Below are 12,515 nucleotides of genomic sequence, written 5' to 3'. Positions count from 1 at the left end.
CAATTGGTCCAGTGGTGAGAATCTTTGTCTTCTTGACATTGAGCCTCAATCCATATTGTCAGTCTCATTAATCACTCAATTATTCACCATGTTAGTCCTGAAATTCATATTTCTATTTTAATAATATTTCAAAAATATGATGGTTTTGAGTTTTCTTAACAATGTTTTTCTCTATTTCATCAATTTCTGCCAAGATATTTTTTATTTTATTTTCCATTTTTTTCTTATTAATTCATTATTAACACTTAGGTTTAATTATTCCATTGATTTTTAAAAGAATATTTTTCTGACTAAAACAGGAAAAAACAAGAAAAACAAAACCTGGCATACTAATTAAATTGTTAGGATGCTACATTTTCTTTATTCAGATGATAACATTGGAAGAGCTGAGGCCAACTGCACCTATGTGCTTGAATAAAATAAGAAGCATGGAATTCAAGGTGAAGTTGCACTGTCTGAACTAATAGTGACTTTTATACTATACTTTGTGATTTATAAGTTTTCGTTCTTATAAACATACTTTTTATAACATCTGGATTGAATATACTTCAAATATATCAAATTCATCCTTTTAAAGTTTACAATTGCAGTTTGTGGTGTTTTTTTTTTTCCATCTAGCAAACTCTGAAAGTAGTGCATGCTATGCTGCTGTCTAAAGCTCTTAATATTACTCAATAAGGAAACCCTATACAGGGGAGATCAGGTGACCTAGTGAGTGGAGAGTTTGCTCCGCCAAATCAAAAGTTTTTGTTGTTATGTGGCATTCAGTCACCTGCGACTCACAGCGACCATATAAAACAACTTTATACCCCTCTCTATTCCTTGCCAATCTTATTGTCTCCAGCCTACCTATACTCATTACCCTAGTGACTGTAAAATCCATCTCATCGAAGGTCTTTTTCTCCTGCGCTGTCCCTCCACCCTCCCAAGCATAACGTCCCTCTCCAAGAACTGATCCCATCTTGCAACATGTCCAAAATATGTCAGACAAAGCTTCAGAATCCTTGCCTCCAAGGCTTCACCCTCTCCAGCACAAACTTGTTTGTTCTGCTAGCAGTCTATGGTATATTCAATACTCTTTTCAAGTACCAAAGCTCAAAAGCATCAACTCTCCTTCTATCATCCCTAGTCATTGTCACTCTCTGATGTATAGCGAATATTGCAAAGACCATGACCTGTATCAGGTGTACCTTAGTCTCCAGACTGATATCATTGCTCTGCAGGACTTTGGAGAGGTCTCTGACAGCAGATATTCCCAATGCAATTTGTCTTTTAATTTCCTGGCTGCTGGTAGCAAGAATGTTGACTGTAGAGCCAACCAAACTGAAGCTGTTAACAATCTCAATCTCTTCATCATCTATCATGATGCTTCCAAATGGCCCAGTGGTGAGAACCTTTGTTTTCTTGATGTTGAGCTTCAATCCATATTGAAGGCTGCAGTCATTGATCTTTTTCAGCAAGCTCTTCAGGTCCCCCTCAAAGGTAAACAATCCAAATTTACTAGCTGTTCTGTGGGAGAAAGATGAATACTTTCTTCCTATCTATATTATAGTCTCTAAAAACCCACTGGGAGATCAGTTAGGAGGCAGTTCAAACTTGACAGCAGAAAGATAAGCTTCAGTAATGCATGTTTGTATTCTTGTGTACCAACGAGTCAGAACAGACCCATAGCCAACCGTCCAATGGGTTTTCAGAAACAGTTGATTGAACTGGCGAAAATTGTTCATCTTTCTTCTGCCAAGCAGCTGGTGGATTCCAACCATTCTCCTTCGGATTGCAGCGCAGCTTCTTACCACTAGGCCTCCAGAGGTCCTGATTTATCAATAGTGACTCCAATTTGTCCATATGTTGTCAATTGTTATTGTTGTTAATCTTTTTCTTTAGGACCACCTTGGTGAGTGTGAAGTAGCATCTCTTTGTGCTTTTGATTTTACCAAATGACTAGAAAATAATACTTGCAATCTACTTTAAAATATTGGACCCTTAAAACTCTGTGAATAGCAGTGGAACATTTTCTGGTATGTGCAGACAGATGATGCTCTCAGATTGGAAGGCACTCAAATATAACAGAAAAAGAACTACCTCTTCAAATTAGTATACCAAAGATACTGAAAATGACACAAGATTGAGTAGAGCTTTATGGTATCATACATAGTTGTTTTTGTTCCTGTTAGGTGCTGTCCATTTGAGTATGAATCACATAAACCCTATGAACAGTTGATTTTAACCCTTCCCTCTCCTGTACTATTCTTATACTGTACTATTCTGACACACCGGAGTCCTTATACTAGAGTCACCATATCAATCCATCCCATTAGAGGTCTTCCTCTCCTTTGCTGTCCCTCCATCTTTCCAAGCATGACACATTTTTCCAAGGAATAACCACCTAGCTATGTGTCAGCAGAGTTGAGTTCTTGGAAGAGACGTCATTCTGGGAAAGAGATTACTGTCTTCCAAGAGTTAGATTGACACAGTGATTGTCACAATGAGCTAGACCATAATAGAGATAGTTCGAATGACATTGGATAGGACAGATTTCACTCTGTCCAGAGGGTCACTATGATTCAGAGACAGTTCGATGACATCTAGGAACAACAATAGATGTATAGTTTTATATATTCCATATTGTTTTCGTTGTTAGCTTCCATGAAGTCAACTATGACTCGTAGTGACTCTTGAAAAGTCTTCCTTCAGTCCTTGTGCCACATTCTTCTTCACAAATATGAGGGTTATTTTTTAATTATTTCTGCAGCATAATAACTGAATAAGTATAGAAATAAGATATGATGTGGATGCACATGTTTCTAAACTTTGAACCATGCAGTGTTCCTTTGTTCTGTTCAAGCAACAAATTCTTGGTCTAGATGTAGGTTTCTCTGACCAAGATTAACTGTTCTAGAATCCACATTCTTCTCAATGTTAGCCATCATTTGTTTTATTCACACAGTCCAATGTCTTTGCATAGTAAATGAACATCCTTCTTGCATTCTCTGCTTTCAGCCACTGTGAGTGCAATACCAGTCTCCTAGACGGAATTAGAAAATATTTCTCTTCTTGTCTTCTTTTGGGAAGATTTTTATACATACTGGTGGAAGGAGGAGTGGCATCCACTCCTATAATAGCTTGCCTCTGGAAACCCTATGAACCTGGAGAAAGGATGAAAGGCCAAGCATCGAGGACTCTCCTTCATAGGATTGCTAGAAGTCGGCTGCGACTCAACAGCACTTAACAACAACAACAATGTGAAACCTATACTTAGACCAAGAGACAGTCATCAGAACAGAGCAGGGCAACACTGCATGGTTCAAAATGGGGAAGGGTGTACTCCAGGGATGTGTCCTATCTCCATACCTTTTCAACCTGTATGCAGAGCAGATCATCCGAGAGGCTGGGCTCTATGAGGAAAGTGTGGTGTTAGGATTGGTGGACGATCTATCAACCATCTGCATTATGCAGATGACACAACCCGGCTCGCTGAAACTGAGGAGGACCTCATGCACTTACTGCAGAGGACCAAGGACTACAGCCTTCAATATGGACTGAAGCTCAATGTCAAGAAGACAAACACTCTTGGCACCAGTAGCCAGGAAATCAAGAAACGTATTGCGTTGGGAAAGTCTGTGGTTAGGGACCTCTCTAACATACTCAAGAGCAACGGTGTCTCTCTGGAGACTAAGGTGTGCCTGATGCAGGCCATGGTCTTTGCAATCACTTGTTATGCATCAGAGAGTTGGACAATGACTAGGGAGGATAGAGGGAGAATTGACACCTTTGAGCTGTGGTGCTGGAGAAGAGTATTGAATGCACATGGACTGCCAAGAAAACAAACAGATTCATCCTAGAGAGGGTTAAACCAGGCTGCTCCTTGGAGGCAAGGATTCTGGGGCTTCGTCTGATATACTTTGGACATGTTGTAAGGAGAGACAGGTCTTTAGAGAGGGACATCATGCTGGGTAGAGTAGAGGGACAGCGCAGGAGGGGAAGACCCTCTATGAGGTGGATTGATTCAGTGACTGGGGTAATCGGGATGGGTGTGTCAGAGGCAATGAGATTGGCACAGGATAGAGCACGGTTTAGGGATGTTGTACATAGGGTCGCTATGAGTCGCAAACGACTCAATGGCACATAACAACAACAACAACAACAGTGATAATTCTGCTTAAACACTTGTCAGATTTTACCAGGAAAGGTTCTGCTCATGAACTTCCCTTAGAAGGAACAGGGTTTTTATTCCTGATTTGATCTTTTCTATTTATGTTATTTTGTACTATGTTGTTGTACACCACTAAGTCAAAACTGCTTCATAGCTGAACCTCCAATAGGTTTTCAGAGGCAGTAAATCACATGGGAGGAGATTGCCCATCTTTCTTTTACTGAGCAGCTGGCAAATTTGAATCATGTGCCCTTGGGTTGGCAATACCATTCAGCACCAGAAGGCAACAAGAGCTCCCTTTTCTACTTATGTTGTTGTTATGTACCGTTGAGTCAAGACCAACCCATAGAGAATCCTCCAGCAAGTATCCAAAGGCAGTAAATAAAAATGAAGTTTATCCATTTTCTCCCACAGAGCAGTGGTGGATTCTGTGTGCTTTAAAGTAATTTAAAATTTTACCTTTCTCCTTAAATATATATTTAAGTACTAACTATCCAGTGTTGCCTATCCACTTCCTAAACAACACACCTCTGGAGACTTAATGAACTTTGAGAAATGATGATAGTTACAGAAAGGCTTTAGGACTTTTGTTCATAGAGTCTTTAAGCATTTTTGTGCTTGACTTGATGGCAATTAACAACTATCACTGTTGCCTTTCTAACAATATCTTTTATTCAATCTAGTTTTTAACATATTATTGTCAAATCATTGTTCATAGTAGACTCTTAGCTTCTTTTTCACGTCTGTATCTTCAATAACAATGTCTTTTTTCTTTCACTCTGATTTCACTAATTTGAATCTCTTTCCCCTTTTCTTCCTGTTCCTCCTCCTCCTCCTCCTTCCCTCTCTCTGTGTGAATGGGTATGTGTGTGTGGGTGGGTTGTCCCATGAAGCTAAAAGTTGTTAATTTTGTTAGTCTTTCAGCTTCTTTGTTCTTTGATTTTTTTTTAAATTTTTTTCAGCATACTTTACTTTTTGTTTATGTTTCCTATTATTCCATATTTTTCATAGCCTTATTATATGTTTATTCTCTTCAGTCTTAAAGTGTTTTCCTGTTTACCCTGTCATTCCTTCTTTTAGTGATTTAATACCACATTCTATAATATCTACATGTTTGTGAATTTCCCAAAATCCACTGTGTGGTAATTTTCTATTCTTACATATTCAGAGAATGTAATTTTTGTAATTTAGGTAATTAAAATTTTTAGGTTAGGATTTAATCTCTTATATCTTATATAATATATAAGATTTCTGGTACACTTAATAAGAATTCTAATTCTCAGTTGCCTAGTTTCACCTACTAAGCATATGGTTTGTCTTTTTTAAAATCTTATTTTATAACAGTTTGTTTACAAAGTTCATATATATTGTTTTACACACTATATCTTTCTCATTTCCTTTATTCATCCCTCCCTCTACCAATCAAATTGTTTTATCCTATAATTACCCCCTCGCTTATCCTCATTCCTCTGCTTCCTCCCTTCCTTCTTTGGATCCTCATACACTTTTTACTAGTTATTGTTCTATTTCTACAATAATAATCATACACAGTGTTTGTCCTAATGGGACTGAGATAATTCACTTAGCATAGTACTCTCCAGTTCTTCCCAAGTTGTGTAGTAATTTTTTAAATCTTTGCTCTTGCATACTGTGTGGTATTCCATAGTGTGAATATACTATAATTTCTCAATCCATTTTATTATGACTGGGCATTTGGGCTGTTTCCATATTTTTGCAGTCATGAGTAAAGCAGCTGTGAACATTGGTGTACACATCTTCATCTGTGTATCATTTCTAATTTTATCAGGGTATATTCCAAGCAGTGGAACAGCTGAGTGATATGTAAATTGTATATTCAGCTCTTTGAGAAAACACCATACTGCCTCCCAGAGTGATTGTACCAGCTGAAGCTTCACTGCAATCCCAGAGCGATTGTACCATTTTATAATCCCACCAACAGTGTATAAGAGTTCATCCTTTCCAATATTTATTATTTGTTGTCCTGTTCAACTTTGCTACTGCTACTGGAGAGTGAGATGGTGTCTCATTGTGGTTTTGATTTGCATCTCTGGTTGCCAGTAATTTTGAAAATTTCTTTATGTGTCTGTTGGCCACCTGAATATCATCCTATGTGAAATTCTTTCCATATCTTTTTCCCATTTTGTAATTGTGTTATCAATCTTTTTCTTCTGGAGGACGTGTAGTGTCTTGTTAACTTCTGTTATTAAGACCCTTATCTGAGATAGTTTATTTTTACCCAGTCAACAGACTTTCTTTTTACTCGGTTGGAAAATGTGTTTGATGCACACAGGGAGTTAATCTTTAGGAGGTCCCATTTGATTCTTTCCTGTAAGCACATGTTTTTATTATTTGTTCTGCTAAGATTAGTATCAGATCAGTTATAAGAAATACAGTATCAATATTGTTGTAAATGCTCCATTAACCATATAAGTTCATGACTTCTGAGATCAACATCTCTTCCTTTGTTCAGTTTCCTAGCTTCTCTTTGTCCCTTGGGTTCAGTGGTTCTGCAAAAGATTCCCAGAGACTCAGACCTGTCAAGGGAATGACTCATACGACCATAGAAATACAGGCTGGTTTTGTAGAATCTGGTGAGTGATAGGCCAGAATCCTGTAGACTGTCAGTTGTTGCATAGCTGGATGGTGATTGTTGGTGTGCAGGCTAGTGATGTAGAAACTGATGAGCAATAGACCTGGATCCTGATTGACACTTCTTAGACATTAGTTGTGGATCAAAATAAAATTAAATTATTCAAGATTTTTATTATATCTAATCAGAGGAGACTGTCCTGGAGAAGTGAGAGAAAGAACAATAAACCATTTTTGCAATTAACAAAAACTGATTTTTTATAGAATTATTGAATAAATAGTGTTGACTACATAGCCTTACATAGTCAAAGGATAGAGAATTTTCAAGAAGAAATCAGATTTGTAACTAGTTACACCTATTTAAATATTCTTAGGATATTCTTAGATAAGATATTCTTATCTTAGTTTCACTCCTTCACTCCATGATTTCCTCTTCTGAGACAATAGACTTATTTAAAGAACAGTAACACAACTATAGTCAACAATAGCCTGAATTCTGTGAACATAGAAGAAAACAGACTTGCATTTCCTGCAGTATAGGACTTTAGGCATTTCCAGAATGATAACAAAATTTTGAGTAATTTTCAGGTAAAAATAATCCTTCTTTCAAGTACTAATCACAGGGAAATTTTTAAACTCTTTTGTATTCTACTTTCTACTTTCTCCCTAGTGAGGTCTTCACAACTAGTAGGGAATGGTATGTTGTTAAGTACCTTCAAGTTGAGTACAAATAGTGACTCTCTGAATAACAGATCCAAGCCCTTTCCTATCCTGTGCTATCCTCGTCATTTTTTACATACTTGAGGGTAGAGAAAATAGTTGTCTTTCCTCTTACTGGGTGAGGCAACAACTTTCTTTATGGAGAGCCTCTTTTGTATTTTTTTCCACAGAGTATGTAGAGCTATAAGTTGGGCTAGAAGTAGCAGAAATATCTCTAGATAACTCTTAACCATTCCTTTGGTGATATTTCAGAGATGTAGGGTTTTTAGCTTAAACATATGGAGGGGAGGAAAACCACAACAAAACCAACACAAAAGAACCATACATTTTATCTTCCGATTTAAACAATTCTTCTTTCTTTAATCAGAGTTGTTGCTATGTGCCATTGAGTTGATGCCAACTCATAGAGGCCCTAGATACAACAGTTATGTACACTGCTCTATCCTGAGCCAATTTCATCATCTGTGACACACCTACCCCCATTACCCCAGCCATTGAGTCAATCCATCTTCTGCAGGGTCTTCCTTTCTTGCCTTGTCCCTCTACCCTTCCAAGCATGATGTTTTTCTCCAAGGATTGGTCCCTCCTTGCAACATTCCCAAATAGATATATAAAAATCCAAGGGTGAAAAAAAAACACATTCATTTCTTATTTTTTAGTAAATAAACACATAAAAAAAACACGTTTTTCAAATGTCTTTAAAGTTTTGAATAAAAAAGAAATAGCTCCTTTACTGACAAAGAATGTTTAAAAAATACTTAAAAATAATTTCTACTCTAAATAACATTTCACTTATCAGTTTAATAATTTGAATCAGTATGTTAAAATAAATTTAATTTCAGATCCTTTTGAAGCATTCATCATCTTTTCTATTCGCCACGAGATCAGAAGAATTGATCTTCATAAAAGAGACTATAGTCTACTTGTTCCTGGATTGAGAAACACAATAGCACTTGATTTTCACTTCAATCAAAGTTTACTGTATTGGACAGATGTTGTCGAAGACAGAATATACCGTGGGAAGCTTGCTGAAAGTGGAGGTATATTTATTTAAATATTGATTGAATGCTAATTTCCTTTTAGCTGGAAATTTCAGAAAATATTGTATAACCCTAATGAATTTGGGTTAATACTTGTCCCTTCATTCTTTTTATCATCTCCCATGTAATTAAAACCAGAGATGAATGTGAATGAAGACAGGAGAAGAAGGAAATAGTGAAGTGCTGTCCCAACCAAAGCATAGTGGAAACACAAAGAAGAAATATTGTAACAGGGAAATACACTTCAATCTATACACTAGCATTTCATGGGTTTGGTAGTTAAATTTTAGAATTGTTTATATCCCGCTAACTCAAAGAAATAGCAAAGTAAGTTGTTCCAAAATATTATATCCTAAATTTTTTCCATACTTTGCCTTATCTTTTTTGGTCTAATCTAGACATTTTTAATACTAATAACTTTTGAGGTAAATATAGAAATTCTGTTGGCTTAGTCCACAGAAAATGTATTACTAAAAAAAAAAAATAATGGACAATCTCTTGTGCAATTAGAGTCTCTGAAAACCCACTAAGCAGTCAGCTATGAGTTAGCTTTGATTCAACAGCAATGAGGATTTTTTAAAATTTTGAAATATTTATACGTGTATATAAAATTTCTCTTTTTTAATTACTTTTCTTAAATTTTAGTATTTTTATGCATGTTACCATCAAATCAGATCTGACTGGTACAGGAGGAGATTGTCCCTCCTTCTCCAGCATATCATCTGGTGGATTCAAACTGCATACATCTGGGATTGCAGTGCAACTTCTTGCCACTAAGCCGCCAGAGCTCCCTAAAATTTCTCCTTAAAGTACTGGATTTGTTAAACATAAAGAAGACAAGGAATTTCTAAGACATTTTCAATGTTTCTGCAAATTGCACTTAACACTTTTGAAAATGGTCTTTTAAAAGTATGCATTATAATTCTAATTAAAACTTGATGTCCTGTCTCATAATATGCTGATCTAAAATGATGGATTTACAACAATATGATTTTTTTAAAATCCATATTAAAATATTTGCCAAAAGTCCACTAGTAATATCATCAATAATGATGAACTCTTTAATTAACAATAGTGTATTAAGTGACATTTTTTTAAATTATTACAGACATTAAATGGATGAATTTCAATATATTGACAATTAGCAAATTGTTTTATTTTCCCAGACCACTGATATGTTCATATCTTATTTGAATCTTTGTTAAATACATTATAGTTGACAGGCCGAAGGTGAAAGATATAATTTATGCTTATCTTTGTTAAGGTTAAATATAGCAAAAGATATTTTCTTTCTGATGCTTGGAGAAAACAGTGGATGCTGATTAATGGTAAAGCATGTTGCTGCAGGTGGTCTTTATCTCTTTATTCTACCTTTGGATATCAGCATTTGAATTAAATATCAAGGAAAACATCATTATTGTCTCCAAAGGCCTTATTCTATCTAAAAACCCAGAAACAAGAAATAACCTTTCTAAAACTTCAAAACTTATTAACAGTTGGTTAAATATTCCATTTCATTGACACCGACAGTCCTTAAAAATTTGATAATTTATGATGGAAACCATTAATAATTATATATTTGGTCCTTTCTTACTTTGTGTGCAGACTTTTGAATAATACCTAGCAAATTTGTGTGTGTGTGTGTGTGTGTGTGTGTGTGTGTGTGTGTGTGTGTATTTTGTGCTGCTGATGATAAGGTGGTCCTACTTGTTTGGGCATAACATATTCCTTAAAAGAGTCGAAGCATTGTTGGGTTTTTAAATTTTTTTTTCTTTTATTTTGTAGGTGTCAGTGCAATCGAAGTGGTAGTGGAGCATGGCCTTGCTACTCCCGAAGGTCTGACCGTTGACTGGATAGCAGGCAATATATACTGGATAGACAGCAACCTGGACCAAATTGAAGTGGCTAAACTGGATGGGTCATTAAGAACAACACTGATAGCTGGAGCCATGGAACATCCCAGGGCCATTGCTCTGGATCCACGATATGGGTAATTTTTTTTAAATTTTCAGAATAAACCAATACTGAATTAAATTATTTCTCATTATTTTGAAGCAAAAGCATTTATATTGTGTGTGTGTATATAATAACATGTAATATATATTGTATATGTTTATATGTTACATTTATTGCTATGAAATAGGGTATAGGATTACTTACACTATATTTTTAGAAGATAATATGTTTTTACTTTCTGCTAAATATGAGCTATAGTTCCTATTGAAAGCTATTTAAACTTATTTAGAGTTTTTTGGTGTTTTTATTTTATGTTATTATTGTGTGTGTGTGTGTATCGTCAAATGGATCTGACAGGTACAGGAGGAGATTGCCCCTCCTTCTTCAGCAAAACATCTGTTTGATTCAAACCACGTACATCTGGGATTGCACTTAGGCCACCAGAGCTCCCTTATTTAAACTTATTTTGAAACTTTTATTGCCTGCCAAGATGATGCTGTAATTTTTTCTAATGTTTGCAAACCACAGGGCTAGTCTGTGTTCCAAATAGTCACAGATGTGAACCACTTCATCTTTTATTTACTTGGTGTCTGGTTGGGGTTTTTTGTTTGTTTGTTTTTGAAGGTTTTTTTGTTGTTATTGTTTTTTTAAAAAATTGGAATAATCTTGGAGTACAGCGAAACAATGCTGTGATGCTACCTGATGGAATTTTGAAAGACAAGGAGGCTGACTTTGAAAAACAAGGTCAGCTGCTGAATAACTCAAGTCAAGTCGTTGCCTCACTATTACTGTTTGTGTAATAGTGCAAATCAAAGGCATTGAGTATAGAATTAGAAGAAGGTAATAGTTTATACTTTCTGTAAATTCTTATCTGAAGGTTAACACAACTAATGTAAATTTACTTAACCTTAATATAATTTTCTTGTAAAGTAGGGAAAATAGAAACATTTTAATAGGCTATAGTGATAAGAAACATGGAAGAAATAATAGGTAACTGACATTGTGAGGATACATTATTACTTTCTTATTTTCATTTTCTTGGTAATATTTTGGAAACTTAAAGGTCACTTCCAAGTCTAGAGCACAGAAATTATACATCTCTCTCTCTCCATCCATCTATCTATCTTCTACTCATTTTTACTGATCTTTATATTATTTAAATTATACACACAGAGAGAACATTGGTGCTACACACACACACACACACACACACACACACACACACACTCACCACTTCCACTGTTTCTGGGGCTGCAGATCTTAACAGTAGACTGCCAACTCTCTCAAACTCAGCAGCTGTTGTACTTTAACTGCTATCCTTTTGATTAGCCACACAGCACACTATACACTATGCCACCAATGCTTTCTGTGCGTGTACACATTAAAAATATGAAGTTCAGTGAACATCAGTAGAAGAAACAGCTTATCAGTGAGAGAAAGGAGTGAACCCAGGGGGTGGTGAATGAGATGCATTAGATGAAAAAGCTAACCTTTTATTTACATCAGCTTCCTGACCTCACATTTTGACTTTTGCTCAGGCTCAAGACAAAGAAATCAATACTGAGACTTGTTAGTTTGTTTTCTTTTCCTGAATTCAGACATAGAGATTAGAGAAGTGAAGTAAACTTTCCAGAAGAGGAGTTCCAACCCAACAAGCCTCCATTGATGTGTTTGCCATGCTCCTTTTAGTGTTTCAAACTTACTTGAATGAGTTGCAAAATAGAGAAATGTCACATGAAACCATGAAGCTTTGCTTTCTTTCAAAAATTATGAAGTATCTGGCTGCAATAACCTCAGTATTAGCTGATTCTTTTAGCTTAAAGGTGTAGACTACTTTCACAGTTTATACTCTGTTGTTGTTATTGTTATGTGCCGTCGAGTCGCCTGCGACTCATAGCGACCCTATGTACAACAGCCCTAAACTCCACTCTGTCCTGTGCCAATGGCACTGTCTCTGACACTCCCATCCCAATTATCCCAGTCACTGAATCAATCCACCTCATAGAGGGCCTTCCTCTCCTGCGCCATTCCTCCAC

The 12,515-nt window shown here is 36.0% G+C and overlaps 1 protein-coding gene across 1 annotated transcript in view; it reads left to right on the top strand.

Annotated features, from left to right (window-relative positions):
• LRP1B (low density lipoprotein receptor-related protein 1B) overlaps window positions 1-12,515 on the top strand; it is a 2,414,068-nt gene that overhangs the window by 1,339,591 nt on the left and 1,061,962 nt on the right. Inside the window, exons 24-25 of the mRNA XM_006880809.1 lie at window positions 8,326-8,523; window positions 10,309-10,513. Coding sequence (XP_006880871.1) covers window positions 8,326-8,523; window positions 10,309-10,513 — 403 coding nt within the window. The remainder of the gene's footprint in view (window positions 1-8,325; window positions 8,524-10,308; window positions 10,514-12,515) is intronic.

Source organism: Elephantulus edwardii, unplaced genomic scaffold, assembly GCF_000299155.1.
Source record: "Elephantulus edwardii isolate Elephantulus edwardi_28Jun2011 unplaced genomic scaffold, EleEdw1.0 scaffold00010, whole genome shotgun sequence".
Classification (NCBI taxonomy): Eukaryota; Metazoa; Chordata; class Mammalia; order Macroscelidea; family Macroscelididae; genus Elephantulus; species Elephantulus edwardii.
Note: the sequence above shows the minus strand (reverse complement) of the source record. Positions and strands in the feature narration are given on the sequence as shown.